Genomic DNA, 23,780 nt, shown 5'->3' on the forward strand with positions numbered 1-23,780 from the left:
TCGGGAGTGGACAGGAAGCTGGGAAAGGGTCAGGGACAGCTTGCGGGGTGAGAGTTCCCCTCACTACGTCCACATGGACCCAGAGGACTACCCGATCTCCTTACCCAGCGACCTTTAAGGAGTGCATGCCCCCTCAGCCCAACACCCTCCCCACCTGCGTGGGCCAGGGGAGGCTGGGGTGACGGCTCTCTTGTGCTTCATCCCCATGCAACTCTGTCCTAGGCCCTCCCAATCCTTTCTCCCTGGCTCAGCCAGGGAGCTCGACGTGGTCAAGTGGGACCTTCAGGACCACCCAGGCCTGAGTGGGAAATGGGAAATGTGCCTGCATTATGCACCAGATGTCCCTCAGATGAGTGGCAGGCAAAAAAGGCTAGATTCTGCAGACCTTAGTGACTGAGATCTACTTAATTTTCCCACTACAATCCTGCAACGTGTTTGTTGTTAGATGAAGAAACTCAGGTTCTGTGTGACTTGCTGCTGGTATGCGGTGGGTGGAGCAGTGACTGGAATCCACATTCCTGATTCAAGGGCTCTGTGTGCTTTCTTCTTTATCTACAATCTCAGGGACCCAGGAAGTCGGCTTTCCTAACGGCTCCCCCTGTACCCATCTCTTCGTTGTCCCGTCCCTCCTTCTTTCCCTTGTAGCATCACTCACACTCTACTGTGGAGTAATGTGCTTGGGGACATAGCTTTCGCTCTGAGACCCAGAGGACACTGTCACGTTCCCAAGTGCCAATGGTGCTAGGAGAGGGCTGCTCCCATCTCCTTTCATCTCTTTTGTTTCTGCTCTCTTGACAGTCCCTCCCAGCCTCTGAAAGAGCAAGCAGCTGGAGAGAAATGTGACACCCTTCAGGTTCAGGCAATGTCAACAGCCCTGGTGTACTGCCCATTAGATATTTCTGGGTCACATGTATAAACGTGAACGGACCACCTGTCCCGGAAGAGGGAGCCCTGAGCAAGCAGCTCTTCCATCCAAACAGGAGAAATAAAATAACACCTGTTTTTCGTTTCTAACAAAGGTCCTTGTGGCTGTGAAGTCACTGCCTGCAGAGCTCCAGGGCTGGGTGTGAGAGGGCAAGGAGGGTGCCGGGAGGGAGGGCAGGGTTGCTCTCTGCTTTCCAGATTGCAGTACACCCACAGCCCCCGCACGGTTGCTTTGTGGGGCCGAGGGAGGGCTGACTTCTGCAGACCCTGGATTCAGGAGCGGGTGACAATTTTGTCATGCCTCCCTCAGACCTATGGGCAGGCTGGGCTCATTGTGCTGAGCCAGGCCTGCAGCTCAGCCCTCTGCTCCCAGGCCCTGGGGAAGGGCCAAGGGCCCCTGGCATCTAGCCACATTGCTGTGGGTTCATCTGGACAGAAACAATGGAGCCGTTGTCATACTTATGGCCCTTCAGCTCCAGACAGAAGGTGGCTGCGGGCGGAACGGGGTGGGCCAAGGGCCTCGCTGGGGCCTGGCGTCCCTGAGCACAGGGGCACTTTCAAGGGGTCAGCCTTGTTCCTAAGGCATGGGAGGCCCATTGGGTGGGGGGCAGGTGTGTACAATCAAAAGGAGTTAAGTTACTCCGAGCTGAACCCTGGGACGAGCACCATGCCGGAGACTTAGCACACCTTCTCTCTTTGATCCTCACCACAGCCAGTGGGACATGCAGCCTTTTGCTCATTTTACAGGTGAGGAAAATGAAGATCAGAGAAGCTGAACGATATGCTCAAGGTCACAAAGCTCTTAAGTGACAAACCCAAGACGCAAACCCCGACAGTGGGCACCAGAGCTCAGCTCCCTCTGCTACATCCTGCAGCCTCGCGCGGCACCTAGATTTCTCAGACCAAAAGCTAGAACATATGGCCTGAAAGGAATATGTGTGCATTTATAATGGTAACAGCACAGAATGAGCTCGAGTCTTTTTATTTTTATTTTATTTTAAAACTTATTTTTATCAAGGTAATGATGCAAAGTTGAAAAAGTTAAATAGTATGAAAAAAATTATTAAAGAAAATCCAAATAACCTACTCCTCCTACACCCCAACCCCATTTCCCAAGAATAACTACTACTTTCAACTATTTCTCTGTGTCTGTGTTTTTAAATTCGATTTCTCAAAAGTATGTATCAATCTCAGACTTCATCTTCTGACTTCCTGTTACGGAGGTGAAGAGTTTCCCACTTCCTCATCCCCCTTCTTTGCTACCTCAAAGCACACAGACATTTCCCCTCTCCTCATCTTCCCATTATAATTATGTAATCTTAATTACTTAACTTTTAATAGTTAATATTTTAAATTAAAAATCAACATAAAGTATTTACATTATTATGAATATGTAAAAATTGTTCAGTATTACCAACTAATATCCCAGATAACACCCTCGCTTGTAATATGAACTACTAAGAAAGAATACATGCTGACAAACGTTTTTATTACTTAAATTTTTAATATAAACTTACTGACAGTGCTCTTATTTTGACATTTTAAATCATATATCTTGTGTGTACAAAAAAGAAAAACTGAAGCAAAATAAAGTACCCTTAAGCCTTCTTTGAATTCAGTTAATCTCTTCCGAATCACTTCTCTATTCAGTTGTCAGTGCTCACTTATTATTGTTTGCTTGTTTTAGTGCGTCATTCTTTGAACCACTCAGGGTGTCAGTGAACAGCAATTCTGAAAGAGGATTCCACTCTGTTCGCCAGAATCTTCTTCCTAGCTATTGCAAGTTTGGATGCTGGCACTTTCTTGATCTTACCAGAAGATGTCCACAGAATGTCTTCCAACAAACCAGGGCGCCTATTCCCTCCTCATATAATCCTAAAATGGTTTGTGGACTAAAATGTCAGTTGGTTGGTGTTGTGGAATCAGAATACAGGAATAAATGACCAAGTCCAAGCGCAGGCAATGACAGCTGCCTCAGGCCCACAGTCTGGCTGACAGCGACTGAAAGACATGGTCTGATTTCAGACTCTTTAAACACATGAAAACATGTGCATCTGAGAATCAAGGAAATTGGCCTCTTCTGATGAGGTTTCCTTTCTTTTTTAAAAAATTGAATTTATTGGGGTGACATTGGTCAATAAGATTATATAGGTTTCAGGTGTACAATTCTGTAATACATCATCTGTATATTGCACTGTGTGTTCACCACTCCAAGCCAAATCTCCTTCCATCACCATTTATCCCATTATCCTCTTGTACCTCCCTTCACCCCTCTTTCCCTTGGTAATCACCATACTGTTGTCTGTGTCTATGACTTTATTTTTTCTTAATCCCTTCACCTTTTCCACCCAGCCCTCTCCTCTCTCGCAGCTGTCAGTCTGTTCTCTGTATCTATGAGTCTTTTTCTATTATTTGTTGGTTTATTTTGTTTATTATATTCCACATGTAAGTCAGATTATATGGTACTTGTCTTTCTCTGGCTGGCTTTTTTCACTTGACATAATATTCTCCAGGTTCATCCATGCTGTCGCAAAAGGTCAGATTTTCCTCTTTTTTCTTAAGGCCAAGTAAATTTTTCATCCACTCTACTACTGATGGGCACTTGGGCTACTTCCATATCTTGGCTATTGTAAATAACTTTGCAGTGAACATATGGATGGATGCATATATTCTTTCAAATCAGTGTTTTGGGTTTCTTCAGATATATCCCCAGGAGTGGAATTGCTGGGTCAAGGTGGTTTCATTTTTAATTTTTTGAGGGAAGTTTCCTTTCTTGACCAAATTTTTGTTTTTCCTGAATTGAATAATTGTCTTGATTTCTTCATTATTTTTTCTAATTAATTTTTAAAAATGTTTTCTTTTACTTCTTGCATTGATCCTGTTTTTTACAGCTTTCTTCATTTTGTTGGCTTGTTTGTTTTGATCTTTCCCTTTCACTTTAGAGGCTTTCCTCAAGTGTCTGGTGATTTTTGGCTATTTGTTTATATTTAAAAATAAACCACTAACTATTTCCCATTGAAAGGAACCAAGACTTCTTAGAGAAATGGCTGATTCCAGGTCTGGGGTTAGGAAATGTACAAGGTGAACCTGAAAGCATTTCCTTACAGATAGCAAGGAGCAAGCAAAGATGACCCGCATTACATCAAAGAACCAACTTGGACACACCATATGTGCCTGGTCCCAGTGCGCGGGTCTGTGGAGATCCCGGTGTCAGAGGCCGCCGCGTGGAGGGAAAGGGAGCTGATCGCAGACCAAAGTCGGACGGGGATAGTGGATCTGTGAGAGACATACTAGAGGGGTTGGAACTGCGAGCGCCGCTATCGCGCCATGGGGAAGAAGCAGAAAAACAAAAGTGAAGAGAGTGCCAAGGATGACATTGATCTTGATGCCTTGGCTGCAGAAATAGAAGGAGCTGGTGCTGTCAAGGAACAGGAGCCTCAGAAGTCCAAGGGGAAAAAGAAAAAGGAGAAAAAACAGCAGGACTTTGATGAAGATGATATCCTGAAAGAGCTGGAAGAATTGTCTTGGGAGGCTCAAGGCATCAAAACTGACAGAGAAACTGCTGCAGTAAAGCCAACAGAAAATAATGAAGAAGAACCCATCCCAAAACAAGATAAAAAAAAGGACAGAAAGCCAAAAAACAAAGTTTTGACGATAATGATAGTGAAGAATTGGAAGATAAGGATTCAAAATCAAAAAAGACTGCAAAACCAAAAGTGGAAATGTACTCTGATAGTGATGATGATGATTTTAACAAACTTTATAAAAAAGCTAAAGGGAAAGCTCAAAAATCAAAAAATGGGATGGGTCAGAAGAGGATGAGGATAACAGTAAGACAATTAAAGAGCATTCCAGAGTAAATTCTTCAGGGAAAAGTGGTGATGAATCAGATAAATTTTTGCAGTCTAGAAAAGGACAGAAAAAATAAAAATAAAAAAACAAGGCAGATACTAATGTAGAGAGTGGGAATGAAGATGAAGACTCGTTCAAAATTAAGACAGTGGTCCAAAGGAAGGCAGAAAAGAAAAAGCGAGAGAGAAAAAAGCGAGAGGAAGAAAAGGTAAAACTGCTGGAGCTAAAAGAAAAAGAAGAGTTAGAAACTGGTAAAAAGGATCAGAGTAAACAGAAAGAACCTCAGAAGAAATCTGAAGAGGAAACTGTAAAATCCAAAGTAACTCTTGACACTGGAGCAGCCCTTGCCTCTGACGAGAAAGGAGAGGCACCTGCAGCTGCTGAAGATGACAATGAAGGAGACAAAAAGAAAAAAGGTAAGAAGAAAAAGAAACTAGAAAAGGAAGACAAAGAGAAAGAGAAGAAAAAAGGACCTAGTAAAGCCACAGTTAAAGCTATGCAGGAAGCTCTAGCCAGGGCTCTCCCAGGAATAGGCACCACTATAGATGTAATATTGATCAATGGGCATTTGAAGGAAGGAGATACAATTATTGTTCCTGGAGTAGAAGGGCCTATTGTAACTCAGATCCAAGGCCTCCTATTACCTCCACCTATGAAGGAGTTACGAGTGAAGAACCAGTATGAAAAGCATGAAGAAGTAGAAGCAGCTCAGGGAGTAAAGATTCTTGGAAAAGACCTGGAGAAAACATTGGCTGGTTTACCCCTCCTGGTAGCTTATAAGAAAGATGAAATTCCAGTGCTTAAGGGTGAACTGATTCATGAGTTAAAGCAGACACTAAATGCTATCAAATTAGAAGAAAAAGGAGTCTATGTCCAGGTATCTACACTGGGTTCTTTGGAAGCTCTCCTGGAGTTTCTGAGAACATCGGAAGTGCCCTATGCAGCAATTAACATCGGTCCAGTCCATAAAAAAGATGTTATGAAGGCTTCAGTGATGTTGGAACATGATCCTCAGTATGCAGTAATTTTGGCCTTTGATGTGAGAATTGAACGAGATGCACAAGAAATGGCTGATAGTTTAGGAGTTAGAATTTTTAGTGCAGAAATTATTTATCATTTATTTGATGCCTTTACAAAATATAGACAAGACTACAAGAAACAGAAACAAGAAGAATTTAAGCACATAGCAGTATTTCCCTGCAAGATGGAAATCCTCCCTCAGTATATTTTCAATTCTCAAGATCCAATAGTGATTGGCATGACTGTGGAAGCAGGTCAGGTGAAACAAGGGACCCCCATGTGCGTCCCTAGCAAAATTTTTGTTGACATTGGAATAGTAACAAGTATTGAAATAACCCATAAACAAGTGGATGTTGCAAAAAAGGGACAAGAAGTCTGTGTCAAAATAGAACCTATCCTTGGTGAATCTCCCAAAATGTATGGAAGACATTTTGAAGCAGCAGATCTTCTTGTCAGTAAGATCAGCCGGCAGCCCATCGACGCTCTCAAAGACTGGTTCAGAGATGAGATGCAGAAGAGCGACTGGCAGCTTATTGTGGAGCTGAAGAAAGTCTTTGAAATCATCTAATTTTTCCACATGGGTCAAGAATTGGAGTAATGCAAGAAAAACAAGATTAAAAAATGGAATGGACATTTCTGGACACTGATGCACTTAAGTATGGAAGGAAAAAAATAGATGTATAATCTGTTTTCCATGAGAAACCAAGAAACTTACACTGGTTTGACAGTGGTCGAATACATGTCCCTGCAGTTCCAACATGCCTGTCCACCCGCCCACTCGTTCTCAACCCCTCTCTACTGGCTGCTGTTTTAAAGTTTGCCCTTCTCCAAATTTGGATTTTTATTACAGATCTAAAGCTCTTTCGATTTTATACTGATTAAATCAGTACTGCAGTTTTTGATTAACCAAGCTTCTGCAGATTTTGTGATTCTTGGGACTTTTTTGATGTAAGAAATACTTTATTTATGCATCTCCTTCCCACAGTCATTTTGATTTTTTCCAGCATTATTCTGCCAGGTGTCCTTCGGAATTTTTTAAAATAGAAAATCGGCATTCTGGTATTTCTTTATCTGCTTTGTGTGAAGCCATGGTGTCAAGTGTAGTTGGCTGCTATTTACTGCTTGTCTAGTCATGAGAGTTCACTGTAATCAGCACAATTCTGAACTACCAATAAAGAAAACACATCCGAGAAACAAGATGGCGGAGGAGTAAGTGGAAGCTACACTAACTTCCTCCTAGAACTAGTCTGGATTTACAATGTAATTTTGGAGAAATCATCTGGAATAACGAACCGAACACCAGCTGGAGAGAAGTCTTATAACCACGGAGAGACAGAAAAGGCCGCTACATCACAACGTGACCAGTAGGGAGTGCGGAGACGTGGAAGGGCTGGCTGGGCTCCCACGGGTGGCAGCTGAAGGGGCTGAGAAACAGCTCAGCAGCCGGGGATTCCCCCTGAGAAGGGCAGGGTCTAAACCCCCAGCTGGGCTTCCCAGCCTACAGCGACAGAGTGGAAAGTAAAATAGTATCAGCTGTGAAAAGCGAAAAGCCACAGGCTTTCTTGCTAGCCGGAGAGAAACAGCAGGAGAAAAAGAGCTCTTAAGTGGATCACATACGAAAATATTTTGGCCACCACTTACCCTGGGCTCAAGCAGAGGGAAGGCAGAGAGGACTGGAGACACTTGGGGAGAATTTGGCACGGTGGCTTTGAGGGGAGAACTGGAGGAGCAGCTGACTGGGTCCCAGTGCTGACTCATCCCCAGTACTGCGGGTAGACCATTCCCCTCCAAGTGGCGTCAGCCTGAGGGGAAGCAAAAGCCCTGCCTGCAGGAATTAAGCTGCCACACCCACAGTCCTTAAGCCTGACAGCTAATCACAGATTGAATAGATTAACAATCAAAGAAGACAGACAACAGCAGTAGATCCCTGGAAGTCTCCAACAGGCTGCCTAGGGCCAGTCTGGTACATGATCTGACGCCACCAGAGGCAGATCCAGGAAGTGCAGATCATTCCAAGAAGCACCAACAAACAATAGGAGTCAAAAAAATGGGGAGACAGAGAAACAACCTCCCATCAAAAGGAAAGGTAGAATCCCCAGAAAGAGTGCTAAATGAAATAGAGGGGAGCGAACTATCAGATATGGAATTCAAAACATGGATTATGGAGAAGCTGAATGAGCTCAGCGGAAACTTCAAAGAACTCCAGAAAAACTACAAGGAACTCACAGAAAATTACGTGAGCATGAAAAAGGACATAGAAGCTATCAATAAGAGCCAGGAGGAAATGAAAAATACGATCTCTGAATTGAAGAACACAGTAGAAGGAATTAAAAGCAGGCTAGAGGAAGCAGAAGATCGGATCAGCGAGCTGGAGGACAACCTACACAAAAACTCCCAGACAATGCAACAAAATGAAAAAAGACTGAACAAGACTGAAGAGGTTCTAAGACAGCTGCAGGACAACATGAAACGTAATAATATCCGTATCATAGGAATTCCAGAAGGAGAAGAAGAAGAGCAAGGGATAGAAAACCTCTTTGAAAAACTAATGACAGAAAACTTTCCTAACATGACGAGAGAAAGAGTCACGCAAGTCCAGGAAGCACAGAGGGTCCCAATGAAGATGAACCCCAACAGGCCCACTTCAAGACACATCATAATTAAAATGCCAACATTCAAAGACAAAGAGAGAATCCTAAAAGCAGCAAGAGAGAAACAACTAATAACATACAAGGGAGCTCCAATAAGGCTATCATCAGATTTCTCAGCAGAAACACTACAAGCCAGAAGGGAATGGCAAAAAATATTCCAAGCAATGAAAAACAAAGGCCTACAACCAAGAATACTCTACCCAGCAAGGCTTTCATTCAAAATGGAAGGTGAAATAAGGAGTTTCCAAGACAAAAGAAGGCTAAAAGAATACATCTCCACCAAACCAGCATTGCAAGAGATGCTAAAGGGTCTGCTTTAAGAAGATGAAGAAACAGAGAGACAGAGAGGAACACGAGTACAAAGGGGGAAAATGACAATGAATAAGTACTGAAAGAAAGAAGGAACTTCTACCATTTGCAACAACATGATTGGAACTAGAGAGAATTATGCTTAGCGAAATAAGCCAGGCAACAAAAGAAAATTACCTTATGCTGTCACCTGTTACAGGAAACTAATGAACAACACAAACAAATGAGCAAAATTGAACCAGAGGTATGTAAACAAGGAATAAACTAACAGTAACAAAGGGGGAGATGGGAGGGAGAGAAGGGGTAAGAAGGGGAAGGGTCTAGTCAAAGAACATGTATGAATGACCCATGGACATGGACAACTGGGTGGGGACTGACTGTGGGGGGGGGCAGGGTGCAGGGAAGCAAGAGGGGGAAAAAAAGTGAGACAACTGTAGTGGAAAAACAAACAAACAGAAAATTTTTTAGTGGGGGGGGAATAAAAATATAAAGAATAGAAATGCAAGTTCAGTGAATATTAGAAGGACAAGGATTTTCCTTCCGATAAGACAGTCCTACAGATTTAGAGACTTGTATGTGGGTTATGTTACATAAATTAACATGTGTTTTCTGTTTTCAAAGGGCATAAGCCTACAATCTCATTACCTGAGTGATTATCTGTATGCATAGGCCTCACTTAATCCTGTCTGCATTGCTGCCTCCTGAGACTCAATGGTTTGGCTGAACTAAGTGGCTGGGTTGGTGAAGAACGGGGTGGTCTGTGGGCTTCACTTTAAAACTGGTTTCTCTTTTCTATCCTAATGGCTTGGACAGAAAAAGCCCAGAGGCCTGAGATGGGGGAAACCTAAAATATTTCCCTCAGTCCAAAATAAGTATAATGGGCAAAAGGGTTTTGGACAGGTGAGATATACCTGGCACACCTTCCTCCAAAGAAGCCCTTCTTTTCCCTAATGTGGGACATTGAAAAATTAATACCTGTCTTTTGTCATCTAGTGGTTACGGATTAAATGATGTCCTTTAACTCTGTTGCCCCCAGAATACAACAAGGATGCCAGCCTGTCAAACCAAGCATGCCGTTGTCCAGAGACAGCCAACCAACCTGGAGTCTGCACGATCCTTCCCCTTGTGGGAAGGCCACCCTCCCCTCCACATCCCCACTCTTATTAGGGATTTCTTGACCCACGGGTAGGTAGGACGACGACCATGTCCAGCTTGAAGCAGCTAGAGGAGCTCGAGACCTTCATCCATTGTCCTTTATAAGATTGTAAAGGGTCTTAAGTCTGAGAGGGAGGAATTGTTATTTTTTATTGTTAAAATATTTAACTAATTAATTAATTAACTTTAAAAAAAGAAGAAGAAGAATATATGAAAGGGTGAGGCGGGAGAGCTTGTATATACGACCCATGGGCATGGACTTGGAGAGGGGATTGTTGGGGAAGGGGGGTGCTGGGCGGAGGGGAGCAAAGGGGAAAAAAATTGGAACTATTGTAACAATATAATCAATAAAATATACTTAAAAAAAAAAAAAAAAAAAAGAAAACACATCCACCAGAAAAAGAAAAAAAAAAAGGACCCAACTTGAAGCAGCCCCCTACTGGCAAAAGATGGGATAGTCATGAAAGATAACTGCAATGGATAGATAACTATGTTTAAAGCCATGAGTCTGTAATCATAACAAAAAAAGAATAAAATTAATTGATCACCACTGACAGATACTAACAAACCAGCTGATTATTTGAAAACTTATAAATAAAGACAAAGTATTAAACATTTACTTTTCCTATATGACTATATCATTAGGTAACCAAATAGCAGATGAAGAGAAGTTTCTCTTTGTAGAAGCAGTTCAGCTAATACATTATAACACCTAAAGAATTCATGGATCCAGGAAACAATCATCAATAGCTGCTAACATAAAAAAAGAACAGAGAAAATCAGATAGTATTCTTAAAAATGTATGCAATAACACCTATAAAGTAATATTGCTGGAATCTAAGTGGAATAAAGTCTTTAGATCTAATAATCAATTTACAGATGATACAGAGAATAGGAGAGCATGTTAAGTTATACCATTTGGATTGCAATCAGCAAAATCCGGACTGTGGGAAACTATCTATAGGACAAGTGACCAGGTTTATTCAATAAATAAACTGCACAAAGAGAGAAAGAAGAGAAACATTGTTCTAGCCTTAAGCTCCATCTGCGTCCTCACCTCTCCTCGAGTCTCTAAATTTGGAGCCTTAGTTGTTGGGTCTTTAGAGAAATAGTCTTAGTCTCTCTTTGTTGAGGGAGGGGTAAAACAGAGGAAGGGATAGTATCTGACACCCCAATTTCAGAGCCTCTCGGGCATCAGTTGGCTTCTCTGCCGTATCCCTTCTGTAAATTGTTCTGTTCTCTAAGTCAGTTATAATTTCTCCATCCACTCTTCCGCTCCCCAGAATGCATTTAATCTCTTGTCCACTGATGTCTCTTTTCTTCTGTCATTGTGCATCTATATACCTTTAACATTTTTTCACTGTCCTTTAATGGAGTTTTGTGATAGAGTCAGGATAGATATTTATGATCAACCTGCCACACACACAATGCTTTAAGCTAGGGCTGTCAGCTATGGGAGAAAGCAGGTGAGGCAGCTAGGAACTGGACCATCACCTCATAGACTGGACCATCTCCTTGTAGACTCGGCAACTCCCCTGGACACCTGGAGCAATGACTGAATAATAAAATATCTTCTGAGCATTAAATCTATCAACAGCAGAGTTTAGATTTCAGATAACTCTAGAGCTGCCAGACAAGACTGGAGAATGTAGAGATCACCAGCAGAGCTCAGAATCAGCCTCACCACTTACCCAGGCCCAGACAAAGCCCCAGATGCGTTCTGATGTGTATGTGCCTGTCAGTCCCCATTGCTGCACATGCAGGACACCTGGCAGCCCACAAGCAGAAATCCATTGTACTTACACCTCCAGCCACATCATCCTCTGGTTGCTCATTGGCTCCCAATTGCCAAATCCAACTTAGCTCATCATGAGGCAGCCCCCTGACACTGTTGACCACTTGCCACGTTTTCTTCCCCAAAACCAGTTTATGAAGTTACACTGATAAATAACCATCACAGGTGCTCCTCCCCTCCCCTCCCCTCCATTCAGTGCTTGGAGAATTGAGGAGATTGGGTATTTCCATTTTCCTTAAGAACAGTAGTTTACATAAATTGTTTAATAAGGGTTAGGTACTCAGAAGTCCTTTTAATGGACTCCGGTTTGCAAGAACTGTTTGCATTTAGATTTTTCTTTAAGGGATGTTAATTATTTAAACTGTCAATAAAGCACTGAGTTTTAACTTTGGTTAAATCATGCCCTGGCGCCGTGGAAGGATCAGTGGGCTGTAATGGAGTTACCTTACAGCCCTCGTGCCCTCAGGCAGTACGGAGAGTAGGAACCTGGACTGGTTTGGGGGCGGCGCTCTGCTTGCTGTAGGCTAAGTCGTCGTCAGCAGCCGTGCGTCTCGAGAGACGATGGTGTAGCTTCTTAAGAGTCTATCTGCACTGCCGAGAATGGCTGTGCAGTCCGACTCGGGAGTGACAGTGTCTCCTCCCGTGTTGAATCGACATCTTGCGATGATGCTGGAGTGTCCTCTCCAGTGAAGCTGAAGCTACAGAGCCTGGGCAGGGTGATATGGAGGGTCTGCTGTTGCCCATGCAGCAGACCCCCCCTCTCTTCGCAGCTGAAGGGTCCAAGGGAAAGACGGAGTCAATACAGCTTGGCTTCAGGTGCGCCGCAGGAGTTGCCGGTGTTGACTACAATGTCAAACCGCCTTAGGGACTCCGGCTCCGGATTTTCTGTCGGGGTTTACTCCCTTAGCCTTTCCCCTGAAGAGGTATGCCGCAAGGCAGCGGAGGTTTTTTGGAGTCAGAGTTTTCCTTCTCTAGAAGTACATCTGCAATAATTACTGAGATTGGTGTGTCTATATGTGTGTGCGTGTGTGTAACCAATTAAATGATCAAATTTGTAAATATTACAAGGGTATTGCAAAAATAAAACAAAACTAACCATTAAGAACAATAATGAAAGCAATGTGTATTTGCTGACATAATTATTGAACTAAGTATGTTTATATTATTTATTTCCTTATATTTATGCTTTGGCTACTTGATTTATCAAAAAAAGTTGTTTTAATTCTCTTCTATTTGCTTTAAATATTCTTGAATATCATATACTTGTTTTATATTTTATGTTTATATAATATTTTGATATAATAATATTGCTTGTACAGAGTTTAGCAATATGCATTATTGGTGAATTTTACCCTGTATCACCATAAATTAACTCTTAGTCTTTCTGTGTTTTTGCCTTAAATTGTTTTTTACCTTAAATTACTATTGCAACTCTTTCATTTCTTTTTTTAATATAATTTGTTTTTGTGTATCTTTTTACTGTTAACTTACTTGTATTATTTTCTTCTAGATATATTCTAGTTATTTTGAGTAGTTAATTTTTTTAAAAAATTTGTTTTCAAACTGAGTGTAGTTTTAAAAAAGATGTTTAACAGTCTTATACTTGTTGTAACTAATATATTTGGCTTTCTGTCACTTTCTATAATTTTGCTGATTATAATTTATTATTTTATTTTTTCCTGAGATTCAGAATACAAGCCATTCTTTCTTTGTTATATTTTTTCTAGTATATTAATTACAGTATATTTTATTTTAATTCAATTATTGGTTATCTTTCACTCTTTGAAAAGCATCCTTTAATGCATTAAAAAGAAATTTTTAGAGAAAAAAATCATAGGTTTTAATTTCTCTATATATAAGAGGGAACATTTATCAAGTTTTTATTTCTTCAAAAGCTCTCCAATTTTTGGATTTTGGTTTCTGTTAACCATAAGCTGAAGTTTCCACTGAAAATTATTAAAGTTTTTCTCTCTGTATTATATATATTTTCTTTAAAATATTTTAAACTCTTAAATTTATTCTTTAAAAAAAATGTTTTATTGATTATACTGTTACAGTTACCCCAATTTCCCTTCCCTCTGCTCCCCTCCACCCGGTGGCCCCCCTCCCCCCAGCTGCCCCCCCCTTTTAGTCCATGTCCATTGGTTGTGCACATAGCTCCTCTCAACCTCTTCCTTTCTACTCCATTCCCTCCTACCATGCTTCTCAATTCCTGTACCATCTCCCTCCCTTACCCCCCTACCCCTCCCTGCTGACCTCCCCCCAATATGTTCCCCATACCTATAGTTATTTTTACACTCTTGTTGCCTATTTAGTTTGACTCTGTCTCAATTCCCTAGCTTCTGTTGTTGGTTCTTGTGATGCAGTTTTCATTTCAATGTTCACAGTTTTGATCCTCCTCCTTCTAAACCAGTCCCTTTAGCATCTCACACAATAGTGGTCTGGATCTAATGAACTCTTTCAGCCTTATTCCGTCCCGGAAGCACTCCCTCCGCCCCTCCACTCCGAATGGCAGCTTCGCTGGCTAGAGCATTCATGGCCGCAGGTCCCCGCCTCTCACCACCCCGAACACTTCCCGCCAGTCCCCTCTTGCCCGCAGGATCTCCTCCGAGAAATCCGCCGATGGTCCAATTGGGACCCCTCTGTACATGATTCTTTTCTTCTCTCTTGCTGCTTTAAGACTCTCTCTCTATCTTTAACCCTGACAATTCGACCATAATGTGTCCTGAAGTGGTTCTCCCCGGGTCCAGTTCTTCTGGAACTCTCTGTGCTTCCTGGACCCGCAAGTCCACCTCCTTCCCCAAGTTAGGGAAGTTCTGCTTCACTATATTTTCACTTAATTTTTCAATTCCTAGTTCTTCTTCTTCGCCCTCTGGCAATCCTATAATTTGTATGTTCAATCTTTTGTAGCTGTCCCAGAGGTTTCTGATTCTCTTCTCATTTTCCTTGCTTTCTGTTTCCTCTTTCCACACTGATTGACTGTTTGTTCCTTCTCTATGTTCCAGTTTGTTGATTTGAACTCTGGATTTTATTTCCTCACCACTTGTATGTGTTTTTGTTATTTTCAGTATGAGTGGTTTTCAATCCTTTCTCATCTTTTTCCAAATCTTTTGTTAATTCTTTAAGCCACCTTATAACAACAGCTCTGAACTGAGCCTCTGACAGGTTTCTTATTTGTTCATCTGTCAGATTCTTCATCTGGTGCCTGGTGAGCTGCACCACCAGGATTTCTATAGTTGTCTGCCTCATTTTGACTGATTTGCATTTTGCTTTGCTTCTTGGGCCAGCTATAGGGGGCGGAGCCTGTGTACTCATCATAACCCAGTGACCGGCGGTGATCCTGCAACCTTTTTCGCCGCGCTGTGGCACTTTGTCGTCACTACCCAGCCACCGGCGGCAGTCCGCAACCTATTTCGAGGTGCTGTGGCGCTTTCTGTAGGGGTGGGGGTCCAAGATAGATTCCTGCCGTTATTCTCCACTGGGAGACCGGGATCCATCCTCCTGGCCTCTGGGCCTCACCGTCCGAGGCAATGCGTTGGCTGCTTTTCCCAGCATTGGGGTCTCGAGCTGCTGCGGCTCGACTGCAGACAGGATTGCTCTCCCTACCGCTGTCCCTGCTGCTACCGCAAACAGCACCGCCCACTTTCGCTCTTCCTACCTGCCCGATGAGCACCGCTGGTTTATAACTTAATACATTGGGCTTCCATGTAGTTTTATTTTCTGGAATTTCTACTTATCTTTTGTTTTGAGGCAGTTGTATTCCTTTCTAGTTGTAGAGGGAGTTCGAGTATGTCAGTCTAAGCCTCCATCTTGGCCAGAAGTTAAATTTATTCTTCATTATAGGGATTTAGTTTTCTGTTCTTTATAATCTCGTATTTTCAAACTCTCCGTTTTTTAATCCTGCTATAATATTTTAAATTTTCTTCATATTGTCCTTATTGTTTCTTCTCCTTGTGCTCTGTTTTGGTTTAGTCTATTTTATTTTTATTGTTTTTTCCTCTCCTGATCCATAAAATTTGTCTACTTTTACTTGAGCATAAGAATTTTCTGAAATAATCAGGAATATTTTCTTTCTTTTGATACTTCAGGATAATTTTTTTCCAGTTTTATTAGGATATAATTAACATATAACACTGTATAAGTTTAAGGTATACAATATAATTTGACATATATATTACAAAATGGTTAGCACAGTAATGTGTAGGCTAAGTAGTCAGTTCATTTTTAGCAGTGTTTGCTGTGAGCCACTTGTGATAGCAGATGCTGAGGCCTGAAAGTTTATAAGCAGGGACAGGAAGTCTCAGATATGGCCATGGAAAGACGCACACTGAAATCAGGCTTTTATGACCAGAAGTCAGGACTTTCTCACCAGGCCTGATGGCCAGACGCTGAGTCTGCCACAAGCCTAGTCAAGGGAATGCTGGGCAGCCCCTCCAACTTCTCCCTCAACCTCTCTGCCCAGCCCCCTACGGTGGGGACAGGGACATGCGATGTATTTTTTTTCTCTCCTTAGTTTCAGTGCAAAGAATTTAGTCTGAACTCCAGAGGTCAGGCCCCAGAGACAACATGAAAAGGTGGTAAAACCAGTTCCTGGTGTACTTGTGGCTGGTTTGCAGCCCTTTAGAGAACACTGTGAAGCTGAGTCTTGTCCTACCCATGAGTTAGGGGGCTCGCCTAGGATATCTTCCCACGGCTGAGATCAGGGCAGAGTTGGAGGAACCAAACGCCAGGCCCCGTCATCAAGCCAGAGAGTCCTAACATCTGGTAATGTACAGACCCAGAGATGAGGGCCAGCAGTCAAGGACACCTGGGGAAGGAAAACCACTTGGGAGGCATCTACAGAAAAGGCCTTCTTGACATCCTGGAACAGCGGCTCCTAAATTTAGCTGCACAGTGGAATCACCAGGGAGATTTTAAAAATCCCAGTGCCTAGTTGGACCCCAGACCAGTTAAGTCAGAACCTCTGAGGGTGGGACTCAGACATCAGTGTGTTTTAAAGCTCTTCTCGTGATTCCAGGGGGCAGCCATGGGAGAAGCACTCTGACTAGAGCCAGGCTGGCTCTCTTCCCATCCTGCTCTGTGCTGCTCAGCTATGCAAGTCAGAAACCTGTGGGCTAAGCCTTCCTAAGCCCTCCAGGGCTGCCAGCCTCCCCAGCTCCGGGGGTCGCCTTCACGCCGAAGACAGGTGCCTGATGCTCCCTGGTGCTGTGACCGTGTGTGTTTCTGCCACATGAAGATCTCTTCCTCTCCTTTCTCTCCACCCCCACTGCGCTGCCTCAGTTCAGCTCTTCCCATGGCTTGCCTGGACTATTGTCTCTTAACTGGTTCCTCTGCTAATCCATTTTCTGCATGGGGCCAGGTGTTCAAAACACCAAATCTGTTCATGCTCTTTCTCTGCTTAAAACCCTTTAAGGACCCCCCAATGCCTTCAAAGTAAACTATGAACCACTCTGCTCAGCAGTGAAGACCCTCTGTGATGTGGCCTCCCTCTCTCTGGGCATCATCTCCCACCCTTATCCCACTCCCACCTTGTGATCCTGCCACACCGGACCCCTCGGTGCTCCATGTTATTCCACATGTCTGTGTCTCGTCCTCAGCTGCCTAGCAAACCTCCACCTTTCAAGCTCCAGCTCAAGGGCAGCTCTCTGGGAAGACTCTGCAGACCCTATGGGGCTCCTTGTGCCTCGGCCACCACTACCTCCAGCACATGGCCCTCCCTGCCATTCTCCCAAAGCACTGCCATTAATTTTGTAATCTGTCTCTTTCCCCGCTTTAGCCACTTTACTCCTCCCAGAAGAACTTCATTTGCAAATCATGAGAACCTAATAAAAAGCCACTGCCTGGGCTCAGGGCAGCACCCCTGGATCCACTTCCTCTCACCCACTATGAGTCACCTCTGCATAGGCTTCCCCCAGACCCCGACCTGCTGGGCTTGACCTCTTGGCTTTATGTTCTGGGGATGTCAAGAGAAGACTAGGCTCTGGCTGGGCTGCCTGGGACCGAGCTGGCAGGCCACGGGTGCTGCCTCTGGGGACCTCCTCTGCCTGCTCCAGCCCAGGCTCTGGGAGCATGCCACCTGGGCCCCATCCAGGAAAAGGAATCATTTATGGTCTCCCATATGCTCATTCCTTGAGGCAAGGGACGCAGCCTGACTCACCGTTGGATTTTAAGTGCCTGGTTTCGTGCCTAGGACTGGACCTGGGCATTAGCCTGTATCCAGTCAAGTTTATTGAGGGGCAGTTAGATGGGTGGGTAAGCGAGTTGGTGGGTAAGGGTATGGACAGAGGACAGACAGGCCAATAAATGCATGAATGACATTTTCTTTCAAGCTGTGCTAGTTTCTCCTAATAGGCACACCGTTTCTGCTCCCTTAAACCTCCCCTCTAGAAACCAGCTGCAATGGCCCCTGGGGTGCAGATCCAGATGAAGCTAGATGAAACCAGACCAGAATGTCACACCAGCTCACGGAGGATGTCTCACCTTCCCCAGCTGGCCTTTGCAGTGAAACTGTGCACCGAACAGACAGCACCTAACTCTCATACCGCTGTCTTGTTAGCTATACAGAGCCCTCATCATCTTCTCCTGGCTGTGCTGTGAGACTCTGCTTGGCTTACTGTCCCTCTGCCCCCAGCTCAGTTCGGACACACAGTAAGGGCTCAAGGAACGCTTGATGGCTGGGAGGCCAGTGGGCCTCCCAGACACGAGGACTGAGGCTCCCCCTCGCTGAAGAAGAGAATGGCCTTCCTTTCTCTAGAATGTTCAGCCTCTGCAGAGATGGCATGTCATCTGTTTCCCAAACCGAGATGAATGTTCTGGATCAAGAAGTCCCGTTTAAGTGCCGCCCAGAGCACTTAGGGAATTAGGCTTGGGGAGTCCTTCTCGGCAGCAGATAATAAATAAATTACAGCTCAGTGAACATGCTGAGTGAGAAGGGGATCACTCAGGCCAGGCTAAGAAAGGGATGAGGAACACCCTGTCCCTTGAGCCTCAAACTCAGAGACCCTTCTGTGGATTTAGGTGCTGGACTTAGAATGACCAACCATTCCGGTTTCCCAGTATTGTCTCGGTTTTAGCACTGAAAAGTCCTGCATCCTGAGGCTCTGCAGTCCCAGGCAGGCAGGGACAGCTGGTCACCCTAGCTCTGGTGCTCTTTCCCTCCCCTCCTCGGCAGCTCCTCTGCACAACGCAGGAAGAGAATCCTGTATCCGTCTCACATTTATGTGGCCTCATCCTCATGTCCAAATATCTTCCCTGCAGTGGCCTCGATAGCGAGTCAGAGTCCGTGGCCAGTGAAAAGAGCCTGGGGCTCCTGTTTCCAACCCCAGAGGTTAAATTTTAAGTCTTGCTCCTTGTGCTGCCCCAGCGGGACTCGCAAATACCAGGGAAATTACAGGGAAGGGAAGAGAAGCAAATGTACCTGAAGGAGGGAGACATTGGCAAGGCTGAGTCTGAAGAGGTAGTTCCTGTGAAAACAGAAATGGAAATCGTAAGTCCCGCCGTTCTGCAGGCAGGTCCCTAGGAAGCAGCTGGCTCCTGCCTCCTGGGGTGCCACAACTAGGTGCCAATTGCAGAGGGTCTTCGGTAAGCTGACCCCCAAGGAGAGGGGGTCATACTTCACTTAGCTTATTAAATCTCCGCAGCAGCCCCAGTAGAGAGAAAAACTCCATTTCACAGATGATAAAACAGGTTGGGTAAATAGCCCACTGGGGAGTTAAAACCCAGACCTGTCTACTCCCCTAGCCCAGGCTTCTGGCCATCCTGGCAGGTCCAGGGAGGAACCTCCACCACCTTCCCAACTGTGGAGCCTGTTTCTGTTGAACTTGAAACCTCCTGGAGCTCTTGAAGGGACCCAGATAGGCCATCTTTCTTCTTCCCTCACCCCCGCCCCTCCTCAAACAGACCAGCCACCTCTCCTGGCTCCACACCATGGGCCCCTGGAGTCCTGTCTGCTTCCTCATGTCCTGCAGTCCTTTCTGCAGTCAGTGACACTGGATCTGACTTTTCCATGGCCAACTCCCTGGACCACCCTGTCTCCTCCTGCCCAAAGTGTCCCCTCTGCCTCTTCATGATTCCTCTTCCCCATAGTCTGAGCCAACAAAGGGATATCAGACTCAAATTCCTCAAACACCATTTTCCTTATATCAGCCTGCTGCTCAAGCACAGGCCAGGTAGCTCAGCTGGTTAGAGCATTGCCCTGATACATTAAGATTGCAGGTTCAATCCCAGTCAGGATGCATACAAGAATCAACCAATGAGTGAATAAATAAGTGGAACAACAAATCAATGTTTCTCTCTCTCTCTCTCGAATCAATAAAAAAAATAAAAACAAAACAAAATACTTAAATAAGGAAACTTGTGTCCACACAAAAACCTGCAGCTTTATTCATAATTGCCAAAACTTGGAAGCAGCCAAGATGTCCTTTAGTGAATAGATAAATAATCTGTGGTCCATTCAGACAATGGAATATTATTAAGTGCTAAAAAGAAATGAGCTATACAGCCATAAAAAGGCATAGACAGACCTCAAATGCATATTACTAAGGGAAAGAATTTAGTCTGAAAAGGCTACATACTGTATGATTCCAATTATATGTGACATTCTGGAAAAGGAAAAACTATGAGACAGTAAAAGGATCAGCGGTTGCCAAGAGTTGGTGGTGGGGAGGGAATGGATGACTAGGCAGAGCACAGAGGGTTTTCAGGGCAGTGAAAATACTCTGTGTGATACCATAATAATGGATACACATCATTATACATTTGTCCAAATCCATAAGGTGTAGACCACCAAGAGTGAACTAAAACATAATCTATAGACTTTGGGTGATAATGATGTATTGATGGAGGTTCATCAGTTGTAACAAATGCACCACTCTGATGGGGGAGATGGCACCTGTGGGGCAGGGGGTATATGGGAATTCTCTGTGCCTTCCCATTAATTTAGCTGTGAACTCTAAAAAAATAGTCTTAATTTAAAGCAAACCTTAAAATAATAATGATGATGATATATTACTACTACTATCAGCTACCTACTGAACACTAATAGTATCAGGCACTGCTGATATTGCTTTGCCTGGACTCTGGAGCCACAAGGCTGCTAAGCATGGGCGTGAGGGGGGCAGAACTACCGGTCAGGGTGCCCCATGGAAGTTGCTGCAAGTTCACAGAGTAGACTGTGCAGCAGAGACAGGGAGAATTCCAGCTGAGCCACTTGCTAGGGGCCTTCTGAGCACCTCAGTGTCTGTATCTGCAGAATGGGTGTGCCCGTCCTTCCTCTTTCACAGTGTGGTGCAGACAGGGGAAGGATACGATGCATGTTAAAATGTTTCATTAACATCAAGCAGATGTAACATTTTGGTTTTCCCTAAGAGTTTTCTTTCCTTCTTACATCTTCCTTTGGTCATTCCTCTCTTGATTCCTGAGGCTTTTAGAAATAATTGCTGTAGAAAGTTCTGGCCTACCTCAGCTAAGCTGAGAAGAGAAATGAGGGAAAGGCTGTGGAGTAGCCAGAATGAGGAGGAACCCTGCCCAGTGGATCCAGGGCCCTGAAAGGGACACCTCGGGTTGGAGACTCCTCTTCTCCAGCTCTGGGTCCTGCTCCATGCCCACTCAGCTCCTGCGCTGTCCTGACAGCCTCACTAGGCGACCTTGGCTCCAGGCTTCTGCTATCCCTCCTTAGCCCCCTGCCTGGAAGAGCTTCCCCACCACCACCCTCCTGGCCTGGGGACCGATGGGCTGCTGCTTATGGCTCTGCCCCACCTGTCTGCTCAGGTAACATGGGCATCTGGTCACAACTTTAAAGAATTAGGGGAAACATTGCATCACTTTTTTTTTTTTTTTATCCCATTAAAAATTATTTACTACAACATTGCAGTTTGCTCTTCTGGGAGATGAGAACAGAGAGAAATCTCTGTGGCCTGATCTGCCCTAAATCCCTTATGAAGTAGGGGTGTAAATGAATAAAAATATCCCTAGCCCGAATTCCAGAGGCCCAGGGGGTCAGAAAGAAGGGGGAATCTGACAGGGGAAGAGGAGGAAGAAAAGTGCCCCAGAGAAAGGGGGAGAAGAAGCAAGCCAGGGACCCACTTCATTTGCTCCAAGAGGTGCAAGGAGCCAAGTCCAGGACTGGTTTCCCCCCATTCCCTGAGAGCAAAACCAGCCTCAAGGATCCACAAAAAGGTCTGCGTCCACAGCGTGGGGGAAGCCCTGGCCTGGGTCAGGAAGAGCCCAAAGATGGTCAGCTACCTAGTGTACCCTGGAGGTGCCCAACCTAGTGGTCACTGCTCCCCACCCCCACCCCCAGACCAGCAGTATCAGGACCTCTGGGGTGGAGAGCATCTGAAAAACAGCCCTGCAGTAGCAGATGATAACACAGCCCAGCAGAACAAACTCTAGCGCTGGGCTTGGGAGACCTGGGTTCTAGTCCTCATAACTGTTGTCATCTGACTATATTATCTTGAGAAGGTCACCATCCCCTCTTCAGGCCTCTCTCTGCTCTTCACATTTAAATCAAAGGCAGTTGGATTACAGCAGCAATTTTCAAACCCGAGTGTGCATCAGACTCACCTGGACGGGCTGCTGAAATGCAGGTTGCTGGGCCCACCCCCAGAGTTTCTGATTCAGCAGGTCTGGGTGGAGTTCAAGGACCTGCATTTCTAACAAGTTCCCAGATGCTGCTGGGGCGGCTGGTCCACTCTTTGAGACCCACTAGAATAGACCACTGCTAAGCTCCCATCCCTACCAGAGCTGATGGTCTATGATTTTGTGAGAATTATTTCTTCCTACTCCACCCCATAAAGTCTCCACAAGTCCTCCCTAGAGCTTATTATCCTTTGGATACCAGACCTGGGTGTGGGATTAAAGGTCAGGTAATATAAATAGGGAAGCGAGGTCCTGCGTAAAAGAAGCACAAGGCCTGTGTCCAGGCGTCCCAGGTGCAGGTGGCAAGCTGGCCAGCAGGGGGCTCCTGGGCACCTTCTCTGAGCAGAGCTCCCAGAGAGGACCCCAGCTAGGCTAGTTCTGGCAGCATGGCAGGGACAGGGCGCGAGAGGTGGCCTGCAGGCTGGCGTTCCTGCTCTCAATAACTGCCAGCCACCACGGTATGTGGATTGCAAGATCTGGAGGTCTAGAGGTCACTTCTCCACCCCCGACCCCAAATGCTTCCTTTTGTGGGAGACAGATGTTCGGACAGAGAGGATTAGGGGGCGTAGGACACGGGAATGCCCACAGTAGGCTGACCCCAAATAATATGCCCTCCACCCAATTCTGAGCACCCGCACTCCTAGCCCCAGCCCTCCTGCGCCTCATTACCTGGCTCCCACGATGAGCTGGTTCCTGGAGGGATCCAGAGCCAGTTGGGAGAAATCTCGGACTCCAGGGTAGGTGAAGTTAGAGACCCAGGGCTTCAGGTCTGGGGAAGGGAGAGGCAAATGTTCAGTGACTGTTGGGCCAGGGGCTCCCAGCTTCACAAGCACTGGACAGGAGAATGGAGGGGCTGCAGTGAAGTCAGGATGCAGCGAGGCGCCAGGAGATCTGTGAGCAGCCAGCTGGCGGCGGGAACTGGGATTGTTGTCACTGTTCCTCCTATGCTCCCGAGCTCAGAAAAGGGCTCCACCTGCCCTTCAGCTGCACAAAGGGAGACCTATGATCACTATTGACTCCCTCAGATCCTCACTAGCTGCATCAAATCCACTGACAAATCCTGATTGTTACACATGCAACTGTCTGACTGTCTCTGAAATCCAACCATCTTGCCCTCTGCACCCCACCCCCAATCCAAGCCACAGCATCTCTTGCCGGAACTGGTGCCAACAGCCTCCTAAATGGCCTGGCTTCCATGCCTGGCCTGCCCTTTCAGTCCACTTTGCGCAAGGCAACAGGGAATGATCTTTCTAAAATGCAAATCTGGTTGCCTCACTCTCCAGCTTGGAGCCCTTTCAAGCTCTCGATTCTGCCCTGGCCGGGTGGCTCAGTTGGTTAGAGCATCATCCCATACACCAAAAATAAGGTGTGGGTTTGATCCCCGGTTGGGGTGCATATGGGAGGCAACTGATCAACATTTCTCTCTCACATCAATG

The 23,780-nt window shown here is 45.1% G+C and overlaps 1 protein-coding gene and 1 pseudogene across 1 annotated transcript in view; one reads left to right on the forward strand and one right to left on the reverse strand.

Annotated features, from left to right (window-relative positions):
• SEMA5B (semaphorin 5B) overlaps positions 1 to 23,780 on the reverse strand; it is a 46,294-nt gene that overhangs the window by 17,777 nt on the left and 4,737 nt on the right. Inside the window, exons 2-3 of the mRNA XM_090265994.1 lie at positions 23,014 to 23,113; positions 19,124 to 19,169 (exon numbers count right to left, since the gene is read on the reverse strand). Coding sequence (XP_090122120.1) covers positions 19,124 to 19,169; positions 23,014 to 23,113 — 146 coding nt within the window. The remainder of the gene's footprint in view (positions 1 to 19,123; positions 19,170 to 23,013; positions 23,114 to 23,780) is intronic.
• On the forward strand, positions 4,160 to 6,782 carry LOC150021656 (eukaryotic translation initiation factor 5B pseudogene; annotated as a pseudogene).

Source organism: Furipterus horrens, unplaced genomic scaffold (genome assembly GCF_987537825.1).
Source record: "Furipterus horrens unplaced genomic scaffold, mFurHor1.1.pri manual_scaffold_1, whole genome shotgun sequence".
In the NCBI taxonomy this organism is placed as follows: Eukaryota; Metazoa; Chordata; class Mammalia; order Chiroptera; family Furipteridae; genus Furipterus; species Furipterus horrens.